The 22,419-nt window shown below is 36.6% G+C and overlaps 1 protein-coding gene across 4 annotated transcripts in view; it reads left to right on the forward strand.

Moving 5' to 3' along the window:
• VEZT (vezatin, adherens junctions transmembrane protein) overlaps positions 1-22,419 on the forward strand; it is an 89,144-nt gene that overhangs the window by 56,128 nt on the left and 10,597 nt on the right. For 2 of the 4 annotated variants that reach the window (XM_023735721.1, XM_023735723.1), the window contains 6 exons: positions 243-518; positions 3,401-3,550; positions 9,234-9,381; positions 10,974-11,305; positions 15,033-15,226; positions 20,560-20,660. In XM_023735721.1, the coding sequence (XP_023591489.1) occupies positions 243-518; positions 3,401-3,550; positions 9,234-9,381; positions 10,974-11,305; positions 15,033-15,226; positions 20,560-20,660 (1,201 nt within the window). The remainder of the gene's footprint in view (positions 1-242; positions 519-3,400; positions 3,551-9,233; positions 9,382-10,973; positions 11,306-15,032; positions 15,227-20,559; positions 20,661-22,419) is intronic. The other 2 variants (XM_023735722.1, XM_023735724.1) reach the window with 1 other exon arrangement.

Below are 22,419 nucleotides of genomic sequence, written 5' to 3' on the forward strand. Positions count from 1 at the left end.
AAGACACCTATTTCTATGTCCTTTACCTAAATTTGGAAACTCAGATCTTAATAACTAAGCACCATTGTTTAGTTTCTTGAAAAAAATCTGCTGTACTTTTTTATGTCATACTTTACAAAGAAGCTATCATTTTATCTGTTTTAGTCAACTTGACTTTACAATTTTTTTTTAGCAATTAAAGTAACTCGTCTATTTTTTCTTTAGTCTGATGGATATCATGTTCTTGATTTCTTTGTTCCTAGGGATGTGTCAATGCTATTTGTCTTCATTAGTTTGCTGGTTATGCTTCCCGCTTGGTGGATTGTATCTTCCTGGCTGGTATGGGGAGTGATTCTATTTGTTTATCTGGTCATAAGAGCTTTGAGATTATGGAGGACAGCCAAACTACAAGTGACCCTAAAAAAATATACTGCCCATTTGGGTAATACAGCAGCAAATAGCCGAGCTTTTACAAACCTTGTGAGAAAATCATTGCGTCTCATTCAAGAAACTGAAGTCATTTCCAGAGGATTTACACTGTGAGTTCATTTTTTATTTAATTTTAAAAATGATTCCTTTCTGCTACATTGTAAAATGCAAATATTTCTTACCTATTTTCATTTCTGTCTTATATTTACAGAAAAAATGGGTTTTTCTTTAGCACTTATTAAATTCTATTAACTGCTAAATGAAGGAATAAATACATGCTATACTTAATATGTAGTATGATTCTGTTTACCTACCTTGAGGAACCAAAGTCCTTTGAGAATAATGACTATTTCTGTAGGTTACCATGTGATTTATATTAGATAATATAGAGCGAGTGCCTGATACCAGCCCTAGCATGCAATAAACCCATTGCCGTCGAGTAGATTCTGACTTGTAGCGACCCTATTAGGACAGAATAGAACTGACCCATAGGGTTTCCAAGGCTGTAATCTTTACGTAAGCAGACTGCCGCATCTTTCTCCATCAGAGCAGCTCATGAGTTTGAACTGCTGACCTTTCGGTTAGCAGCCAGGCTCTTAACCACTGCGTCACGAGGTCTCCTTTAGCATGCAGTAGTTACCCAATAAATGTTTGTTTTCTTTACTTCCTGTCAAATGCCCTCTTCTCCCAGTTTAAATGTTATATTGACATGAATTCATTTTAAAAATCCTCAGCACGTGTTAATGATATTCTTTAGGTAAATATTAGCAAATATTACGGCACTGATACTGTCAGAATGTTATGCAGACAGTGATGTTTCACATTCCCATAGGTAATTAATATTCACCAGTCCATCTGGAAGTGTATTAAGCTACAGGATATACTGGCTACTTATTCTGTAATTAAAGGGAAAGTTATATTTATTGAATACCAGCTATGCTTCATGTACTGTGCTAGATACTTTGCATACAATTATGATAACATTGTATGATTTTGCATATAATTGTATGATAAAGGCGTGCGATTATAAGTGGTAGGACAAGTATTCAAATCTATTTCCATCTGACTCCAAAGCCTATTTCCAGTGCACTAGGCTGCCTGCCAGAAACTTACATTTGACAGTTGTACTATAGTATGTGTAATTATGTAACCTTTGCAATCTATAGGTGAGAGAAAGTAAGTATACGATGAAGAATAATCATTGCTCTTAATTAGTTGTATCTGGAAAATCAAGAAAATGGGGAAAGAAAGAATTTCTGGTGGTCAATGGATCGTTCACTGTGCTATAGAATAGTACTTAAATAATCTTGATACATAAAAGTTGTATCTAGAAAACCATGAAATAGGAAAGTGGAAGAATCTCCAGTAGTCATCTCATTCTTCACTCTGCTGTACTCTAGAACAGTATTTAAACAGTTTCAAGACATAAAAGGGATTTTATAATTTCCCTTTCTGCTCATATTATGAATTATAGTGACCCCAAGTTGCTAGAGGATAGCGAATACTAAAAGTTGGAAATCACACTAAGAATAAATAATAGCTCCTTTTTATTCTTGATTTACACAGCATTTTATTGAGGGGACTTGTCAAGCAAAGTGGCTACGTGTCCAATTCTTAGTTAGGTATGTATAGAAGAGTCTATGCCTTTTGTCATTGTCCAACTTTTACCTATATGTAAGGTGAAGTGAGCCAGTTAGACATGATTTATTTCCATATTATGCCTTTGCCCATTCAGATGACAGACAGGAAGAAAAAAGAAATATTGGAAGAACTTGTGCTTCAGTTGTCTTCATTTAACTGGATAATGGAATGAAAAAAGTCATGAGGAACAGTAAATCTTGAATCATGATTTTTTAAAAAAATAGTCTGTTTTTAAAACTGATTTAGTAAAATGGAGCACATATAGTGCCGTATATTAAAATCAAGACTGCTGTGTTGTCTCTGCCACAATTTGTCCTCTCTAGCAAATAATTTAACCCTTCTTTGCTGCATTCCCTTAAATAAGTCATTGTGCACTACTTTTTCTAGATTTTTAATATCTAAGTATATTTTAGTTTGTTCTAATATTTAAGTTTTGAGTTAGAAGTCTTATTTTACAGGTTCATGGATATAAGAAGTTCATAAATTCCAATACTTTGTTCATTAGGAAAGGTTATGGATTAGGTGAAAAAAATGATTATTTCATAACTAATATTGAATTGAGCATACTTCCAGTTCCAAAGACATAGTACATACTATGTCACTACCTGTTGCAATTAGGTACTCCCCATTAATCTAATGGGAAGTGCCATGAAAAGTGCTTCCTCTTTAACAGTTCTGAGAGTAGCTATACTACTACATAGTAACCCTTACTTTGCCTTTCTACTTGCATTTCCCTGTTGGCCACTGGTCCTGTTATCTTTCTGCGTCCCCTACTTCATTTTGAGTAGGTAAGTGCCAGTGGCAGCAGGTGGGTAAGTAATTTTACCCTACTTTTATGAATATACAGAATATATTTCTGTATGATATTGGATTATTCTGTACAAGTGATCAAATGTACGATTAACAAACTTATGTAAGTATGCATAAGAACTTGATAAGTTTTATAATTAAGGACTTCGTACGTCCTATAGATACAGATTTTGAAAACTGAATGTAAATAGTTCCACTTTAGTATATTTTAGCAGGCAGTGTCTATATGTAAAAAGTGATGCAAATTCTTACATAAATATTCCTCAGTACATTTCTGCTATATCTCAACTAATATTATTTTCCCACATCAGAGGAAGCCTTTACTCTTTGAGAATTTAAGTTTTCATTTGTCTTTTTCCTGGTAATTATATATGTATCTGGGGAATGGCCATTTATGGGACCTGAGTTGGGAGGGATAGTTTTAATCATTTTCTAGTGAAAATCATGAAAAAGGATTTTTCGTAAGTTTAATAGAATTGTGGATTTAGGAAACAAAAACTTTAGGACACCTGTACAGTTGTATCACATTTTACTTTTCAAGTTTGCTTGACAGGGTCAGTGCTGCTTGCCCATTTAATAAAGCTGGACAGCATCCCAGTCAGCATCTCATCGGTCTTCGGAAAGCTGTCTACAGAACTGTCAGAGCCAACTTTCAAGCAGCAAGGCTAGCTACCCTATATATGCTGAAAAAATATCCTTTTCTGGCTATACGTGGGAACAAACAATGTTTCTGGTATCCTTAATATAAATATAGTTGCGTCCTGTAAAAGTTAACTGTAAACTGAGATTGCATATTTTGAAACTAATTTCCACCATAACTTCTATTTTAAAACTGGAAATGCATTCCAAGGGGAATGACAAAATAGACAGGAAGAAAGTTCTCTCGTGTGGCTCATTTTCAACAAGAGGAGAACTTGAAGTCCCTCCCTTTGCTGGTCCAGAAAACAAAGTCAAAAGAACCTGACTTTGTTTCAGCTAACATTTTCTTAAAAATTACTAAACATGGCAGATTTGCAACATGACATGATAATAAACTTGCAACAGGAAATCCTTCCCCTTTCAAAGAACAGAGGCTCTAGAGTCAGATTGCCTAAGTTTATATTTTGGCTTTATTGGTTACTCCTATGTAACCTTAAGTAAGTTTTTAAACCTCTCTGTACCTTGCTTTTCTCTTCTTTAAAACAGCAATAATAACATAATCTTCCTCATTTGTGTTTCTGTTGAGATCAAATGAGTTAATGCATGTAAAATGCTTAGACAGTGTCTGGCGTATGGTAAGCACTCACACACTACATGACAATAAAAGTCTGTTGCTTAAATTTCTAAATCAGGAAATTCATTGTTAACATAAAGTAAAGGTGTATAAGATCTTTATCTTAGTTGAGATTCATAGATAAGTTAAATTATGAGTAAATGAAGGGCAAAAAGACTACTTTGCACGGATAAATATAATGCTTCAAGTTTACAGAATGCTGTATGTTCTATCGTTATATCCTCACACAAACCTTCTCAGCTAGATTTTCTTGTCTCCACGCAATGAGAAAACTAAAATATAGGTTAAGTGACTTACTCAGTGTCACACAACTGTTAATAGGTGAAGTTGTGTCTTGACTGTAAGACTTATAACTTAAAATGTTTTATATATATTCTTACTGTACTGTACTACCTCTTTGGAAATGGAGAGAAAACATTTTAATTTTAGCCAAGAATTTTTTTTTTTTTTTATTGTACTTCAGGTGAAGGCTTACAGAACAAATAGTTTCTTATGAAACAGTAGTACACATATTGTTTTATGACATTGGTTAACAACTCCACAACATGTCAACCCTCTCCCTTCTCGACCTTTTTTTTTTTTTTTTTTTTTGGTGAAAATATACACAGCCAAAGATACACCATTTCAGAAATTTCTACATGCACAGTTTAGTGACATCGACTACGCTCTTCCAGTTGTGCTGCTATTCTCACTTTAGATGAAGGCTTACAGAACAAAATAGTTTCTCATTTAACAGTTAGTACACTTGTTGCCCTATGACAATGGTTAACAACCTCACAACACATTAACACTATCCTTACTCAACTTTGGGTGCCCTATCACCAACTTTCCTGTCCCCTTCTGCCTTCTGGCCCTTGTTCCTGGACTGCTATGCCTCATTAGTCCCATTTGGTTTTATGGGGCTGTTCACTCCCCTAGCCAAGAATTTTTCAATTCTCCCAATGTCTAAATACCCGCTTGCTCTGTGACAGCCACTCTTGTATGTGCTAGGGAGACACAGTGAAAAGGTACACTACCTACTTTTAAAGACTTATTTGAGTGTGGTCAATAGATAATATTCATAATAAAAAAAAATACCTGTTACCTTAGATCAATTCCAACTTGTGGTGACCCCACGTGGTACAGAATAGAACTACTCCATAGAATTTTCAAACCACCAACCTTTAGGTTAGTAATAGAGTGCTAACCGTTTGTGCCACCTAGGGACCGATAGTATTCATAATACAATATAAATGCCATCCAACAGAGCAGAACAACTTACTTGCCCAATGGAGTCAGGAGGCTTCCAGGGAGATGACATCTGAGTTCAGTCACAAAGAATGAGTAGGAGTTGGCCATGAGGATGATAAGAGTCTGCATTCCAGGTAGAAGTAAGCAAAAAAAGCATGCAGAAAAATAGAGGTATGACAGTGTGGCATGTGAACTGCAAGTACAGTGAATATTTATTGAACATAAATTCAGTGTCAAGCAATATGCTAGTCACTAAATATACAATGGTAAACAAAATAGACATGATCCCTGCTTCATAGAGCTTATAGTTGAGTGAGAAGTTGGCAGGGGAGTGAGAGGGTAGCCTCACAAAGATTGCAGGTTGTATGAGTTCCCTGTACCAGTCATTTTTCTAGATACTGAGGATCTAGCAGTGAACAAGACAGACAAGATCTTTGTTCTCATCAAGCTTACCTTCTAGTGAGTAAAATAATAAAAAGTGAACAGATATTTTCAAATATAAGAAAAAAAACTCAATAGGATAGAGATTGACTGATGGGGCACTGCTTTTTTTAAAAAATTTTTTGATTGTAGTTAAAGTGAAAGTTTACATTTCAAGTTAGTCTCTAATACAAAAATTTATACATAAATTGTTATGTGCCCTAATTGCTTAACCGGTTCTGCGACAGCACACTCCTCCTTTCCACCCGATTCCCCATGTCCATTCAACCAGCTCCTAACCCTTTCTGCCTTCTCATCTCACCTCTGGACAGAAGCCACCCATTTAGTCTCATGTATCTACTTGAGCTAAGAAGCACACTCTTCACAAGTGTCATTTTATGTCCACAGTCCGGTTCAATCTTTGTCTGAAGAGTTGGCCTTGGAAATTGTTTTAGTTTTGGGCTGATAAGAGAGTCCGGGGGCCATGATTTCCAGGGTGCCTCCAGTCTCAGTCAGACCATTAAGTCTGGTCTTTTAACTAGAATTTGAGTTCTGTACCCCACCTTTCTCCTGCTCCATCAGGGACTCTCTGTTGTGTTCCCTGTCAGGGCGGTCATTGGTGGTAGCCGGGCACCATCTAGTTCTTCTGGTCTCAGGCTGATGAAGTCTCTGGTTTATGTGGCCCTTTCTGTCTCTTGGGCTAATACTCTCCTTGTGTCTTTGGTGTTCTTCATTCTCCTTTACTTCAGGTGGTTGGGACCAGCTGATGCATCTTAGATGGCCGCTTGCAAGCTTTTAAGACCCCAGACGCCACTCACCAAAGTAGGATGCAGAACATTTTCTTAATAAACTTTGTTACACCGATTGACCTAGATGTCCCTTGAAAGCATGGTCCCCAGACCGCTGCACCTGCTACTCTGTCCCTCAAAGTGTTTGATTGTATTCAGGAAACTTCTTAGCTTTGGTTTAGTCCAGTTGTGCTGACTTCCCATGTAGTATGTAGGGTGCTGCTTTTGATTGGATAGTAGGGGAAGTCCCCTCAGAAGATGGCATTTAAATTGGGATCTAAATGACTAGAAAGATCTGGGATAAGTGTTTCAGTTAGATGAACTAGTGAGTATAAAGATCTTGTGGCAGGAATGAGTTTATCATGATTGAAATATAGAAAGAAGACTCATGGCTGGAGCACAGTAAGTCGGGAGGTAGAGTATGAGATGAGATTCAGAGGTAGGCAGGGGCCAGATCGTATTCTCTACAGAAGAAACTTTAAGGAATTAAAGTTTTTTTTAAATCCAACTATTTCTTTGAAAAGATTAATAAGATATATCCCCTCGTAAGCCTGATCAAAGAGCCCAGGTGGTGCGATGGTTAAGCACCAGGCTGCTAACCAAGAGGTCAGCAGTATAAACCCCAGCTGCTCCGAAGGAGAAAGATATGGCAGTCTACTTCCATAAAGATTTACAGCCTTGGAAACCCTATGGCGCAGTTCCACTCTATCCTATAGGGTCACTGTGAGTCAGAATCTACTCAAGGGCAATGGATTTGGTTTTGGTTAAGCCTGATCAAAGTAAAAAGAGCAAAAATATGGAAAAATTTATAATGATAATAGAATTGTAACCATAAATATGGAAGAAATTAAAATAATTATAAGGGAATAGAATATGCAGTTCTGTGGTAGCAGCTTTGAAAATGTAGGGGGAAGTGGATCATTTCCTATTAAAATATAAATCTCCAAAACTGACCCAGGATGAAGTCGAAAACTTACAGAGGTTGAACATATGATAAAAAATAGGCCATTTGAAAAATTAAACACCTGAATATATCTAAACAATGGAAAATATGCAGCTATAAATAAAGCGATAAAGTTCTTGATATACTAATGTGGAATAATTTCTAAATTATATTGTTAGTTGGAAAAAAAAACAAAGTACACCAGACAGTCTTTACAGTATGCTTCTATTTGTATTTAAAAGGCTATATATATACGTGTGAAATAATTCCTGTGTGGCACAAACTGTTAAGTTCTAGACTATTAGCGGAAAGATTGGCGGTTTTACTCACCCAGAGGCACTTAGGAAGATAGGCCTGGAGATCTGCTTCCGAAAGATCAGAGCCTTGAAAACCCTGTGAAGCAGTTCTGGTCTGCACACATAGGGTCGCCATGAATCAGAATCAACAGCAACTAATAACAACAACATAGGAGGGGATGTGTGTTTGTGTGTATACGTATACATGTATATCCTCACATACATACATATTTATATTTGGATTTGCTTTTGTGTAGCATAAAATATCCTGAAGAATACACAAGATACTGGTAACAGTGATTGCCTTTGCCTTTAGGTAGGGAAACTAGGTGGAAAAGGGTTAGGAGTAGGAAGTAGCCTTCGCTGTACCACTTAATACCTCATGAATTTTGAACCATGTGAATGTATCACCTATTCAAAAACTAAATGAATAAAAAAAATTAAAACTATCAGGTGCAGATGATTTTATAGTTTTCTTAAAAGCGATTTCAGACCATAGAAATGGTTAGAAAGCTCCCCTACATCATTTTATTTATGAAAATACTATGATGTCAGTCCCATAACTTAATGTATTACAAAAAATAAAAACTATAGACCAATTGTACATATAAACCAAACTCATAACGACCCTATAGGACAGAGTAGAACTTCCCCATAAGGTTTCTAAGGAGCGGCTGGTAAGTTTGAACTGCTGACCTTTCAGTTAGCAGCCAAGCTCTTAACCATTGCACCACCAGGGCTCCAAATTGCACATATGGAGATGAAAAATATTTAAATAGAATATTTATAAATTTAATCTAAAAATTATAGATTATCATAATATGACCAAATAGGAGTGTACTAGAAATACAAGGATGGTTCAATATCAAGAATTGTGTGGATATAATTCCTTACAAAAACAAATTAAAGGGGGGAAAAAAAACCACGTAATTATATTGATAGATGCCCATGAGGAACAGGAAAGAGGAAACAAAACAATAGTTTATGTCAAACAACCTAGATAGGGTCAGTGCTACTTATATCAGTAGTCTGTGTATTTCAGATAATGTCCAGCTAATGATGTCCTGCAGTATGCAGACTGGGAGGAGAAGAGAAGTATATACTGTAGCGTAGTGATGGGCTGAGCCATGACAGAGTAAAGTACACAATACAGTCTCAAAAGGTAGGTATCAAAAATAACTAAATTAACACTTTGGCACTTCTGAAGAGTTGAACTTTTAATTATTTAAATATGATATCTTGTTCACAAGTATCTTGTAATATATCTGAGGTGTTACTTAATATATTAGATCTTAAGATTAGTTTCGGTTTAAAAAACTAAAGTAAATCTCCAGTAAAAGTTTAAAATGAAGATTAGTAAATTTAATGTTGAACAGTTTTACTTTAATAAAAAGGCTTTGTTGATTGCCTTAACCTAATTTAACCTACCCCCTGAACTCTGAGAGTGACAATGTAACCAACTACATCTGTGTGGTGCCTTTTAAGGAGCTGGGCCTTGGACTTAGTGACGAACAGATTTCAGAAGAGGAAGCTCATAACCTTACAGATGGCTTCAGCCTGCCTGCATTGAAGGTAGTACGTTTTTGACAGAGAAGGGCTGAAGAAATGATAGATTTTCCTATTTTAATACAGTTTTTCCACGTTCTGGTAGTACTAATTTGCTGTTGCTTTCAGAGAAATGAGTGATAAGCCTGGCCATCACTTATACACAGACTAGTAAAAAATTTTTTTATAGTACATTTGTGATTAAAATATGCCTATAAGATTTCGCTAATGATTTTACTAAAATTCTCACTGGTTGGAATTTTGTATCTAATTGTGTTTTTAAGGGTGCTTTTTGCCATCAACTTTAAACACGTTCCAGTATTTATACTAGAAAACTTAGGATAAAATACATTCAACTAAGTGATCCCTTAACATCGGTGGGTTATTTCCACAGCCATGTGTATCTGACTATGTATTAACCTCCCTTTGCCCTAGATATGTCTGCTCAGTCTTTTGTTTTTAACTTTCTTATAAAACCTAAGCTTTCTACAATACTACAAATAGTTCTTGCCATCATCACACTGTTGAATTGTGGCATATATCAAAATCTTAACACCAGTCCACCCCATCTAAGCCGGTATTATCTTTTCCAGACTACTGTAGTTGCCCCCTGACTGACTTCCATTGCTTCTTTTCTTATCCCCCTGTAGCCTGAATTATCCTTTTGAAATGTGAATCACAGCAAGTTATCCTTCTTCTCCAAGTTCTTTCTCCATCACTCTTATACTTATTTTTCTCTCACAGCCTTTATTATGTGACATTACTACATTGTAAACCTACTTTATATTTCTTATCTCTCCAACTAAAATATAGGTATCAGGAGGGTAAAAACTTGGTCTGTTTTGTTTGTTGCTATGCGTCTTCAGCACCTAGAACAGAGTCTGGCACAAAGTAGATGCTCAGTACTGTATTTTTACCCAAATAACACGTGCCTTCTATGTTTGTTTGCCACCTGTGCCCTCCCCCACGGAGGTATTTTTGTCAGCTCGCTATGCTAATTTTTTTTTTTTTTTTTACAGCAACATGTAAAAAAAAAAATTGCCATAGCACTGCCTGGTTGGCAAACAAATGTAGAAGGCGCACATTATTTTTGTAAAATACGATAGATATTTGTTGAATGAACAAATTTATTCCTTCAATATCATTGAAATAACTGAAGAAAAATATTCAAGAGCACTGTCCTAAATGTCTGGAAACATCTTTTTTTATCCATCAATGACACATTTCTTTGGATTTGTATAGGTCTGTCAGTCCTTCTGTCTTCTTTTCTCCTATGTGTAAAATTATTTTAATCATGATTGAGGGAAGATTCACATCTAATAGATGTGGCCCATTCCACCAACACTTCCCTTCTGGGGTAGAATTTTATTAAACCATATTTGTTACCTCAGAAGTTCCCACATACCATGACTACGTGATTTGATATAACATTCTTGGCTCATATTTTGATATAACATTTTTGGCTAATCTTCAGTGTTAGTTCAAGCTCAGCTATATTCATTACTTAGGGTAAAGTGAAAAATTTGAACCAGGAGTTAAGATAAACAAGTTTTTAGTTTGTTTTGAATGTTGACCGATATATTTTATTGATCTAGTCTCTCTCTCTCTTGTTTTTTTAGGTTTTGTTTCAACTCTGGGTGGCACAGAGTTCAGAGTTCTTCAGACGGTTAGCCCTGTTACTTTCTACAGCGAATTCACCTCCTGGGCCCTTACTTACTCCAGCACTTTTGCCTCATCGTATTTTATGTGATGTGATTCAAGGTCTACCTCATGCACATTCTGCCTGTTTGGAAGAGCTAAAGCGCAGCTATGAGTTCTATCGATACTTTGAAACTCAACATCAGTCTGTATCCCAGTGTTTATCCAAAACTCAACAGAAGTCAAGAGAACTGAATAACGTTCACACCGCAGTACGCAGCTTGCAGCTCCATCTGAAAGCATTACTGAATGAGTAAGTTCAGAAGCCATATAAGGAAATGTCCCCATGGTTAGCAAGCTTCATTCTTGTACCATTGTGGTTGTTGACTTTATCTTAGCTAGAAAGAGGGGAAAAAATTGAGACATGCAGCATGAAGGATGATTTATAGCCATGAATGTAGCAGAGAAACAATTATTTGTTAAGTATTATAATTTAAGTACTATAATTTTGGGGAGCCATTTATAGTTTTACTTTTCCTAAATTCTACTTAGAAAGATAATTAGGACTAAAGGAGATGATGTTCATTCTGTTTGAGAGCTGAAATATGCGAGATTATAAAGAATGAGCTTCCTTCCTGCCAATTCCCATTACTGAATGTTTTGATCAAATATTCTGTAGAGGAATCCTGATTAAAAGAGGGGAGTATGCAGAACAGAATTTCAGATTCTCAGTGGAATCCAGACTTTCAGGAGCCAATGAGGCTAGATGAACCCCTGAGACAATCTTTAAACCTTAAATCTAAAACCAGAACTATCCCCTGAAGTCTCCTTTGAACCAATCACCAGTTTGGCTTAATTAGTAACGTATGTCTGCCTTAAGCGTTGTGCTCTCTTTTAAAGAACTGCCCACGTGGGATCAAATTGACAACAGCAACTCGAAAGGTTATATGAGAAGCTTAGGGGCAGTAATATGTTAATGGTCGTGGAATAATTTGGAAAAGGATACCAAGAATGGTTGCACAACTGGACTTTGGAACCTGCAGTCTGAGAGAATTATCTGCCAGCATTATCCCAAGCCAAACCCACTGCCATTGAGTCAGTTCCGGCTTATAACGACCCCATAGGGTTCCCGAGGTGTAAATCTCTACGGAAGCAGACTGCAACATCTTTTTCCCGTGGAGCCACTGGTGGTTTTGAACCGCTGATCTTTTGGTTAGCAGTCAAGTGCCTTGACAACTGCTCTACCAGGGTTCCTTTATAAGAGGTATTGTTATACATAATTGAAGAGTGGTATATTGCTATTTTTCTAATAAATTCCAACAGATTTGGACATTTTTCTGTAGCACAGGACAAGTTTTATGGCCCCAACCGAATAATAAAATGTAGGGTCATAGTTTGTATTTGTTGATCTTTCACTTTGCCACAGCATTTTGGTACTCTGCCCTAATTCTCAAAATTTTAGGTTCTACTTTGATATACCTTTTTCAATTAAAAATGTTCTTTTCATAAATTTCTACATGGAGAATTTTTCAGAAAACAATTTCAAGTTTTAAAATTGAGTCATGGCATGAAGTATCTGAATACAATCATTTCTGGTGAGATTTTTCAGTAACACATATTGATAGCATAGAACTGGAGAAAATGAATGGTTGGGTTATATCATATAATCAGGAAGATGGATGTAAAGAATGGTCAGAGGAATTTAATGAGCTGATAAGATTATACTTGGTATGCCTGACCTTGAATACCAAGCAAGAAATGGGAGGGACAGGGTAGCAGTCTATTTTGTAAGATAAAATAGGTCAAAAGGACTTGAAGTCGCAATAAAATCAAAATTCTAGTTTATTGGAGTAAAGGAGGATATGATATGCAAGGACGGGAAATTAAGGTCAGGAAGACATTTTGAGAAGGTACATTTTAATTGATCGGTTAAGATGTAATACTGATAACGTTTGGGGCACAGGAAAGATTAAGAAAGTTTGAACCCACCAGCCACTCCATGGGAGAAAGATGTGCAGTCTGCTTCCACAAAGATTACAGCCTTGGAAACCCTATGGGGCAGTTCTGCTCTGTCCTATAGGGTCGCTATGAGTCGAAATAGTCTCAACCATAGTGGGTTTGGTTTTTTTTGGTGTATATATCTAGCCACTCGACAACTTGGATGGATCTCAGGAGTATTATACTGAGTGAAGAAAACCAATCTCATATTGTATGGTTGCATTGATATCTCTTAAATGATGTTATAGACATGGAGAACAGCTTAGTGATTGCAAGAGTTAGGGATGGGCAGGTGGGTTCAGCTATATAAGGGTAGTACAAGGGAGCCTTGTGGTAATTTCTGTTATCTTGATTGTGCTGGTGATTACATGAATCTGCATGTGTTAAATTGCATAGAAACACACACACAAATGAGTACATGTATAACTGGCAAAATCTGAATGACCCCCATGGATTTTAACAAAAAAAAAAAAAAAACTACAAGAAAGGGATGTTCCAGTGGTCTGTAGCTGCTGTTTGAAGAAAGCAGATGAACGCTAAGTGACTTTTAGCCCTGTTTCCCTCAGGGAATATGGGAGATAAGGTAATCTCCACTTAAGTGGGTGCAAAGGTAGGATGGTCAACAGAGGAAAGCAAGAATTTGGTGGAAAGGTTGTATTAGGCAAAGCTAGAGTCTGTAAAGTATTAGTTTTTGGCAATACATTCAGAACTACACAAGGCATATTGGAGTGCCTTAGAATGAGGAGAAGATGGCTCAGGGAAGGAAGAATGCTACACTGGGTGGATATGAAAAGCCAAAGGAGAGGCGTTTTCTTTGGACAGGGACCTTTGTAAATATTCTAGCTAGAGAATATACTAGTCACAAACCATCGTACCTGATTTGCTCTACAGAGTTGCTCTAGCAAAAACCAAACCCGTTGCCGTCGAGGTGATTCCGATTCCGGCTCATAGGGACCTATAGGACAGAGTAGAACTGCCCCATACGGCTTCCAAGGAGTGCCTGTTACATTCGAACTGCTGACCTTTTGGTTAGCAGACTTAGCTGTTAACCACTACGCCACCAGGGTTTCCACAGTGCTGCTGCGCACAACTTTTAAAAGTATTACCTAAACATTGTTTCGTATTTCATATTTCAAAACCCTCTTTTCCTGTTTCACTCCTCCATTTCCCTTGACCCCTTTGCTATTCCCACTCTCACTGTATTAGTGCAGGACTGTATTGTCCCTTGCCTAAATTAGTGCCTGAACGCCCTAACTATTCTCCCTGCCTCCAGAGTGTTCACTGCCATATTAATCTTACTGAGGCATATATTTGCTTTCTCAATTGAAAATCTTCACTGGTTTTGAAGTATAACAGCTTAGACTAAAGTTTATATAAAACGTTCTATAGAAAGGATTTGCCGTAATCTAACTAGAATCTGCTTTTCTATCTTTACTTCAATTCCTTTCCTTCAGTCCAGCCAAACTGTATATATACCTTTTCCAGTATTTTCCAGTGTTCTGTCTAGAATGACTGTCCTCATCTTTTTGAACATGCTCAAATTTTAACCATCCTTCAAGGCTACCTCAGAAGTACCTCTTCTGTAGCCATTCCCTGTCTTTACCCATCGCTCATAATAACTATCCGCCTTCTAAATTCTCATAATACACTCTGTATCTCTCTCTGGTGTTATCCTTTGGGCCTGGATTCAACCCAAATTTACAGCTTACCAGCTGTGTGACTCTGGGCAAGTTTCTTAAACTCTAGACCTGATTCCTCATTTGTAAAATGGAAATAAAATGTAAGTTATAATTTGTCTGTGGTATTATATTTTATATACATATATGTATAATTTCCCCGGCAAGGTTCTAAGTTTGTTATACGTAGGAAATGGATTTAATTTATCCTTTCAGCTCATTAAATGCCTAGTATGTATGTAATAAATATTTGTTGAATAAATGTATGATGCTCCTTACAAGCTTATTTTTCAAACAAGCCTTGTGAATTAAAAATTTTTCATTTTATATTTTAGAAATTTGTTTTTGTTTTCTTTTATTACTCAGGGTAATAATTCTTGAAGATGAACTTGAAAAGCTTGTTTGTACCAAAGAAACACAAGAACTAGTGTCAGAGTCTTATCAAATCCTAGAACAGAAATTAAAGTTGATTCAGCCCCATGTTCAAGCAAGCAACAATTGCTGGGAAGAGGCCATTTCTCAGATGGACAAACTGCTACGAAGAAATACAGATAAAAAAGGTACATATCATAGATTTCTTTGGCATACATTTATCAGACATGCTTACTCCGCTCTCATAGGATTTTATTTTCGAGAATTTTAGGTAAATTTTTTATCTGCATTAGGTGAAACTGGTTTCACAAAATTTCCTAGTTTACTAAAAGAAGTTGAACTAGTATGTACAAATTATGACACTGAATACAAAGTTTTGACTATTTTGAAAATAAAAGGTGAATATAATTTTAAAGTTCAGTGAATCATACACCTCATTTAAAAAAAAAACACTTGTATGAAAGGATAGATTTTGATAGTATCTTTCTATTATTAGAACTTCCAAAAACTCTTTTCCAGTTAGGATAATAAAACAATGAGTTGAATAGTTAGGGGCCAGAAACAGTTTTTCTTTTAAGATAAAGTGCCTACTTGCGTCATTCAGAAATAGTATACAAATGATATAATTACTGGTACTACATATTCATTATCAAGAGTCTAACACGTTTTAAGTCTCATCGTTTAATGGTAATATATCAGACTGCGTTGTGCTACTGGGTATAAACCAAACCAAAACCAAACACCTTGCCATCAAGTCAATTCTGACTCATAGTGACCCTATAGGACAGAGTAGAACTGCCCTATACAGTTTCCAAGGAGTGCCTGGTGAATTTGAACTGCTGACCTTTTGGTTAGAAGCTGTAGCTCTTAACCACTGCGCCATCAGAGGTTACTAGGTATAAAGGCAGTCTTGAAATTTTTAGCTAAACTGCTTTCATTTGATCCAGATTTTATACTAATTTTTGTATCACTAATTTCATTTAAAATGTTTAGCATGTTAATGTTTTTAATTATGCTACAAACCAATACCATGTTTATCACTTGGATCTTTATTATAAGGCTAATCAGACATAGAAATTGTATTGTGGCCAAAGATGACCAGTGCTTTACCATCCTGTTAGTCATTGTTTTGTTTACAGTAGATCAGTGATACTTTGCTTAATGTCTTAAATAAGCTGAGTAAATCCTTTGATAGTAAAAGGATTTTACTTTCACTTTTTCAGAGGAAATGATAACATGCTCATTATTGATATATTACCAATAGGTTTCTTAGATCTCAAATGTAAATGGTGAATAATTTTTTCTCGAAAGGATACATTTGCAAAGGACTTCCAATATGTTCAAATACTTACACATATTAAACTTTTTTATATGACTTAAGTCTAGAGCTTTTGAATACAATATCTATAAATAGAAACACTCAGAAGACCTTTGGGTGTTAAAAGATGCACCTCACCCAACCCTCCCTCAGCACACTCTGTGGTGTTAAATCTTAGTCTATTGTTTAACCATTATTGTTAACCATTATGTTAAAACTGTCTCTAAACCATTGGGCAGGTGGTAAATCATTTCTTAATTATGCTCTGTATGTGTGGTTTTTGCTCATAGGTGATAAATGATATGAATTAAGACAGGTGCTTTACAAACTTCTCACTAAAATATCCACAGAGGCCATGGCTACACAACTTTAAAATGTTCATTTAAATTTTTTTAAAGAAGTGGGTACTTTTAATTAACCATATTTTTTAATGTTTTATTTTGAAGTAATTAATTTCAAACTTAAAGAAAAGTTACAAGATTTGTTCAAAGTACCTTTTGTCCAGATTCCCCAGTTGTTGACATTCTGCCATATTTGCCTTCTCATTCTATGTGTATCTGTGTGTATAATTCTTTTCTTGTCATTCTGAACCATTTGAGAGTAAGTTGCAGACATGAAGATTCATTACCCCTAAATACCTGTTTGCATTTTTTAAAAACATGGATATCTACAGTTTTCCATCAAAATCAGGAAATTAACACTGATGTAATATTGCCATATAATTCACAGACCCCATTCAGGTTTCACTGATTGTCCCAATAATATTTTTTATAGGTTGTGATCCAGATCATACATGACATTTAGTTGCCGTGCTTGTTAGTCTCCTTTAGCCTTTCCTTGTCTTTCATGATATATATTTTGTGAAGAAATACTTAGAGGTTATATAAATCTTTTTCCTCATCAAAATTTCACCCACTATTAAGCATACATATACTATATGACCCAACAGTATTATTTCTAGGTATTTACCCAAGAGATATAAAACGTAATGTTTATACAAAAACCTGTATGCAAATGTTTATAGCGCTTTGTTCATAAACACTGAAAACTAGAAGCAATCCAAGTGTTCTTCAGCTGGTAAATAAAAAAAACAAAAAAACTGGAACATCCATCCATACAATGGAATACTACTCAGCAATAAAAAGGAATGAACTATTGTTGCGTGCAACAACATGGATGAATCACCAACGCATTATGCTAAGTAAAAGAAGCCAGACTTAAACTACAACATACTATATTATTCCACTTATATGATATTCTTAAAAAGGCAAAATAGATAGGAACAGAAAACAGATCAGTGGTTGCAGATGGAAATGGAGGGAAGAGTTGGTTATAAAGAGGCAGCACAGGGGAATATTTTGGGGTAATATAACTGTTCTATATCTTGGTTGTCGTGGTGATGGTTACATGACTGTTTACCTAACCTCAATCAAATTGTATGCCTAAAAGAATGAATTTTTTAAGTAAGTAAAATAAAAGAACTTCATCCACTAGTTTTAGCATCCCTGGTTGCTCAGTGGTTAAGCCTTCTGCTGCTAACTATTCAACCCCACCAGATGCTCCACAGGAGAAAAATGTGGCAGTCTGCTTCCGTGAAGATTTATAGCCTTGAAAACTCTATGAGGCAGTTCTCCTCTGTCCTATAGGGTCACCGTGAGTCAGAATTGACTCACAGCAGTGGGTTTGATTTGCTTTGGGGTGGTTTTTACTTGAATTAGGTAGTACTTTAAGAGTTGCCAAATGGTAATTTTCTTATTCTGTTTTTCTTTTTATACTTAATTAGTTGGCACTCTACTGTAAGGTAAAGCATCCCCCTCCCATACATACTTAATTGTATCAGTATGGATTTATGCATTTTTATTTTATTCATTCGGTCACAATTCATTACCATCATTATTTACTTTGCTACTCAAATTGTCCAAAACTTGTGTCCCATTCAAGTTGGTTTGTGTCACCATCATTCTTTGAGCACTTCCTTACTTGTACATTCCTTGCCCCAGTCCTGGCATCAGCAGCGCCTCCAAGCCCTGGTTCCTTTTAACAGAGAATGGCATTTAGAAACCAACATCTGTGTGCTAGGTGTGCTCATGGTCACTGGGATATCATTGCTTTTAGACCATCTCAGTGTACAGAGCTATGAAGTATATATGTGTATATAAACTTACACACATATCTATATCTATTTCTATATCTGTCCATAAATGTTATAAGCCAGTACCTCCAGTTCACACCAATACTTCCAGTTCCATTCCAATACCACATGATTTATTCTGTTTTCCCACTTTCCATATTTGTACCTTCTTTCTCTAATAGTGAGAAACTTATTTTTCATTATCTTCAATATATTTATTTATTTATTCAATCCCTTGTACCTTACCCTATGGGCTGTCTCCCAAGCTACATTGCTGCTCAGACCTGCCAGGAGTTCTTTCCATCCCAGCCCCAGCATCTTGCTATTCTTTGCTGGCTGAAAGAGACCTTGACCCCCTCCCCCGCCTAGCATCCTGCTAACTCATACCGGATCCTCTAGCCCAGAGTTCCAAACCAGTTGAGAGTGCCTTCCCAGTCCTGTCATCATACTTACTTATGCTGGCCAAGAATCCCCACCCCACACCCCTCATCACTCTGACTCTTGCCAGCTAATACTCCCTACTAGCACCTACACTGCATTGACTCCCTCTAGCCAAGATTTAATTGACCATATCTTTTTTACATTTTTTAGTATTTATTTCATGAAGAGCTAGTGCATTTTATCTTCAAAATTTTAAAGGCACAAAAGGGTAGGTGTCCCAGCCACAGTTTCCTTTCCTAGAGGTAACTGCTGTTATCACTTCCTTGTATATCCTTATAGAAATATTTTATACATATATTGATATAAACAAATATTAATATATTTTTCTTTTATATAGAATATTACATGCACTGTGATATCTCTTGCTTTTTCAACTTGACAGCATATTCAGCTGCATTGTATACCTTTGTATGGGCTTCATTAAACCAGACCTCTTAAGGAACTTTTAAGATGTTTTCAGCCTTTTCATGTTTTAGAGCCATTCATAATTCCTTTCCTAAGAACTGTCTATTCATATATTTTCTCCATTTTTGTTTGGCTGTTCATTTTCTTACTGATTTGTAGAAACTCTTTTATATGTTAGGGAAATTGACCCTCTGTGATATAAAATGCAAGTATTTTTTTCCTGATTTGCCATGTATCTTTTTATTTTGTTTACGGTGGGTTTTATATCTTCTTGTGTGGCTTCTGGATTTTTATGTCATAGTTTAAAATGTTCCTTGTTTTAAAATTATTTTTAAAACTCTCCCATGATTTCTCCTAATATTTTATGGTTTCATATTTTTAACATTTTTTTCTTAGAGTCCCCTGGAATTTATCTGGTGTTATGAAATGTGGATCCAACTGAAATGTTTTTTCAAAGCTATTGTCATAACACCATCTTTTCCCTTCTGGTTTGATTTCTAGTTTGTATTTATTTTCTATATTCAATGATCTGTCTATTCCAGTACTATACTGTTTTATTTATTTTGTTTTTACTATATATTTTAAAAGTTTATTGGGCTAATCTTTCTACTTTTCTTTCTCAGAATTGTCCTCACTGTTCTTGCTTTTTAATTTTTTGCAAGATCTTTGGAATTCGCTTGTCTATTTTTCCTCCTCTTTCTCTTCTCCCTCCCTGCCCCTAAAAAGTTCTGATAGTGTTTTTGTCAGGATCATTTTTTAAAATTTATAGATTAACAGAAGGAGAGTTGACATTTTTATAATGATGAGGATTCTCTTCCGAGATCATAGTATGCCTTTCCATTTGCCTATCTTTCCTTTTGTGTCCCTCAGGAGGTTTAAAATTGCCGTCATACACATCTGGCATATTTCTCATTAAATTTATTACTGGTTATTTTATCTTTTTTGTTACTATTGTAAATGAGATTTTATTTTTCATTATCATTTAACTAGGTCTCACCTCCAAGAGTTTAACTTCATGAAGAGAAATATGTAAATCTACTAATGTTACTATTGTTAACTTTAACATCCTTTATTTCCTTAGAAATTAAAAATTATAACTAGAACAAGCTAGACTATGAGATTCGCAGAGTATTAGTACCAAGAATATTTTTATTGCACCTGTACTTGTTTCTGTGTGGCCTATTTCTTATCCTTATCCCTACCCCACCCCCTTTTTTTCTTTGAAGGCAAGCCTGAAATAGCATGTGAAAACACGCATTGTACTGCAGTACCTTTGATGCAGCCTACTGTGCACATTGCAGACAAAGATCCAATTCCTGAAGAACAGGTAAGGGTGACGCTGCTTTTTTTCCTAAAGAAGAGTTTTATATAGAAAGCTTACCTATCTTTCTCTTTAGGTAACATGGATAATGTTTTCATAAATGAACTTGTCAAATTTATGTTTCTAACAGGCTCCAGAATTACAGCATAGTATATTTACTGTATCAAATCATTAGTTTTTAGTGCCTTGAATTTGAATCCGTTGAATCCTCCAGCATACCATCTTGTCATTTATATCTAATTGTCCGTTCTTTAGAGGGCTTTAAAAGTGATTAAACACATAAGGTAAATATCAGTACATTACAAAGTTTTCTTCTGGGATAATGGAAGTGTGTTACATCTTGATCTGAGTAGTGGTTACCAGTGTATATTAAAATCTTGTGCACTTAAGATTTGTGTACTTTACTGTATGTATGTTATACCTCAGTTAAAAAAATATAATAATTGCATTGGATATTGACAAAGATTTCTTTTGCTCATCCTAAGGAATATTTATAAGTCATATCATCCACTTAGGATTCTGCAAATAGAAACCAACCCTAATTAGTTTTAAAAGACAAGAAATTTATTAGAATACGTGGCTTACAGAGTAATTCAGAGGGCCAAAAAAACCCAGGTTGAAACAGGTTGGGGTAAGCAGACAAACTCAAAAGAACTGTTCCAGAGGCAAGGCAAAGATGGTGGAGTATTAAGCCACTTCCGGTGGACCCTCTTACAGCAAAGACCCGAAAAAACAAGTGATTCGATTGTATATGGCAATCTGGGAGCCCTGAATATCAAAGGCAGAGTTGAGGAACCGGACTGAGCGGCAGGGGGAGAGAGAGACAGTTTGGAAGCAGCGAGGAGTTGCCAGACTTGACCTGGTGAGAGCCTGAGCCCTTCAGGTCTGAGCAGCTTGTGGGTGAGCGGTGAGGAAGGCAAGCAGTGGTCCTTGGGAGGGGCGTTTTCTGCACCAGGAGAGACCCAGCACCAGAGAGTCTACACGGCCGCCAAGAACCATAAGTACTTGCATATGGCTTACTGCGCAGATCAAAAACCCCCCTCTTAGGGAGAAACCTTTCTCCTGTTTACTCCCCAGCTCCCTGCTCTGCACTGGGTCCCAGACGGCTTTAGCAATTGCCGAGTCTGTCACACACCCAGAGTCATTCTCCTTGCCTTGGAGAGTGAACAAATTAACAAACGGGAAAAAATAAACTACCAGCTCCCCTAAGCCAGGAACCCAGGGTAGGCACAGCTCCTTTACCTAGGAACAGGCATAAGGGATCTACGGACTTTGAGTGCCTTTCCCCCTGCAGAGACTTGTGTGGCTCATCTCAGCAGCGTAAGGCCCTCATTGCTGAAGTACAATAGGGTATATACCAGCAGTCTAACTGTTTCAGCTGTGAAGTGGCAGGCTCGTGACATTTGACATTGCCCTGCCCATTAAGCAAGGCCTTCACCTACCAACATCAGGGGCCTGAGGACTGCTGGCTTCACCCACGCCACCTAGCCACCTGCGATAGGGGCCCATGAATAAGTGGTACCCCCCATCCTTACAGCCAACAGCATTAGGTGCTCATGGTCCAGCTGCAAAACCCACCCACCTACACGCTCTAGGGAACAGGGATATGCCTTCCTCCTGGACACCCAGGGGTAGCCGTCAGGCCCTGCCTCACATAGAGTGTGTACCCCTGCTGCAACCAGGTGCCTGTGCCTACACCAATCACCCATGCCTGTCTAGGACTGTAAGTGAGAGCCTACACCACACACTTGGTGGCTATCTACCT

Source organism: Trichechus manatus, unplaced genomic scaffold (assembly GCF_000243295.1).
Source record: "Trichechus manatus latirostris isolate Lorelei unplaced genomic scaffold, TriManLat1.0 scaffold00081, whole genome shotgun sequence".
Classification (NCBI taxonomy): domain Eukaryota; kingdom Metazoa; phylum Chordata; class Mammalia; order Sirenia; family Trichechidae; genus Trichechus; species Trichechus manatus.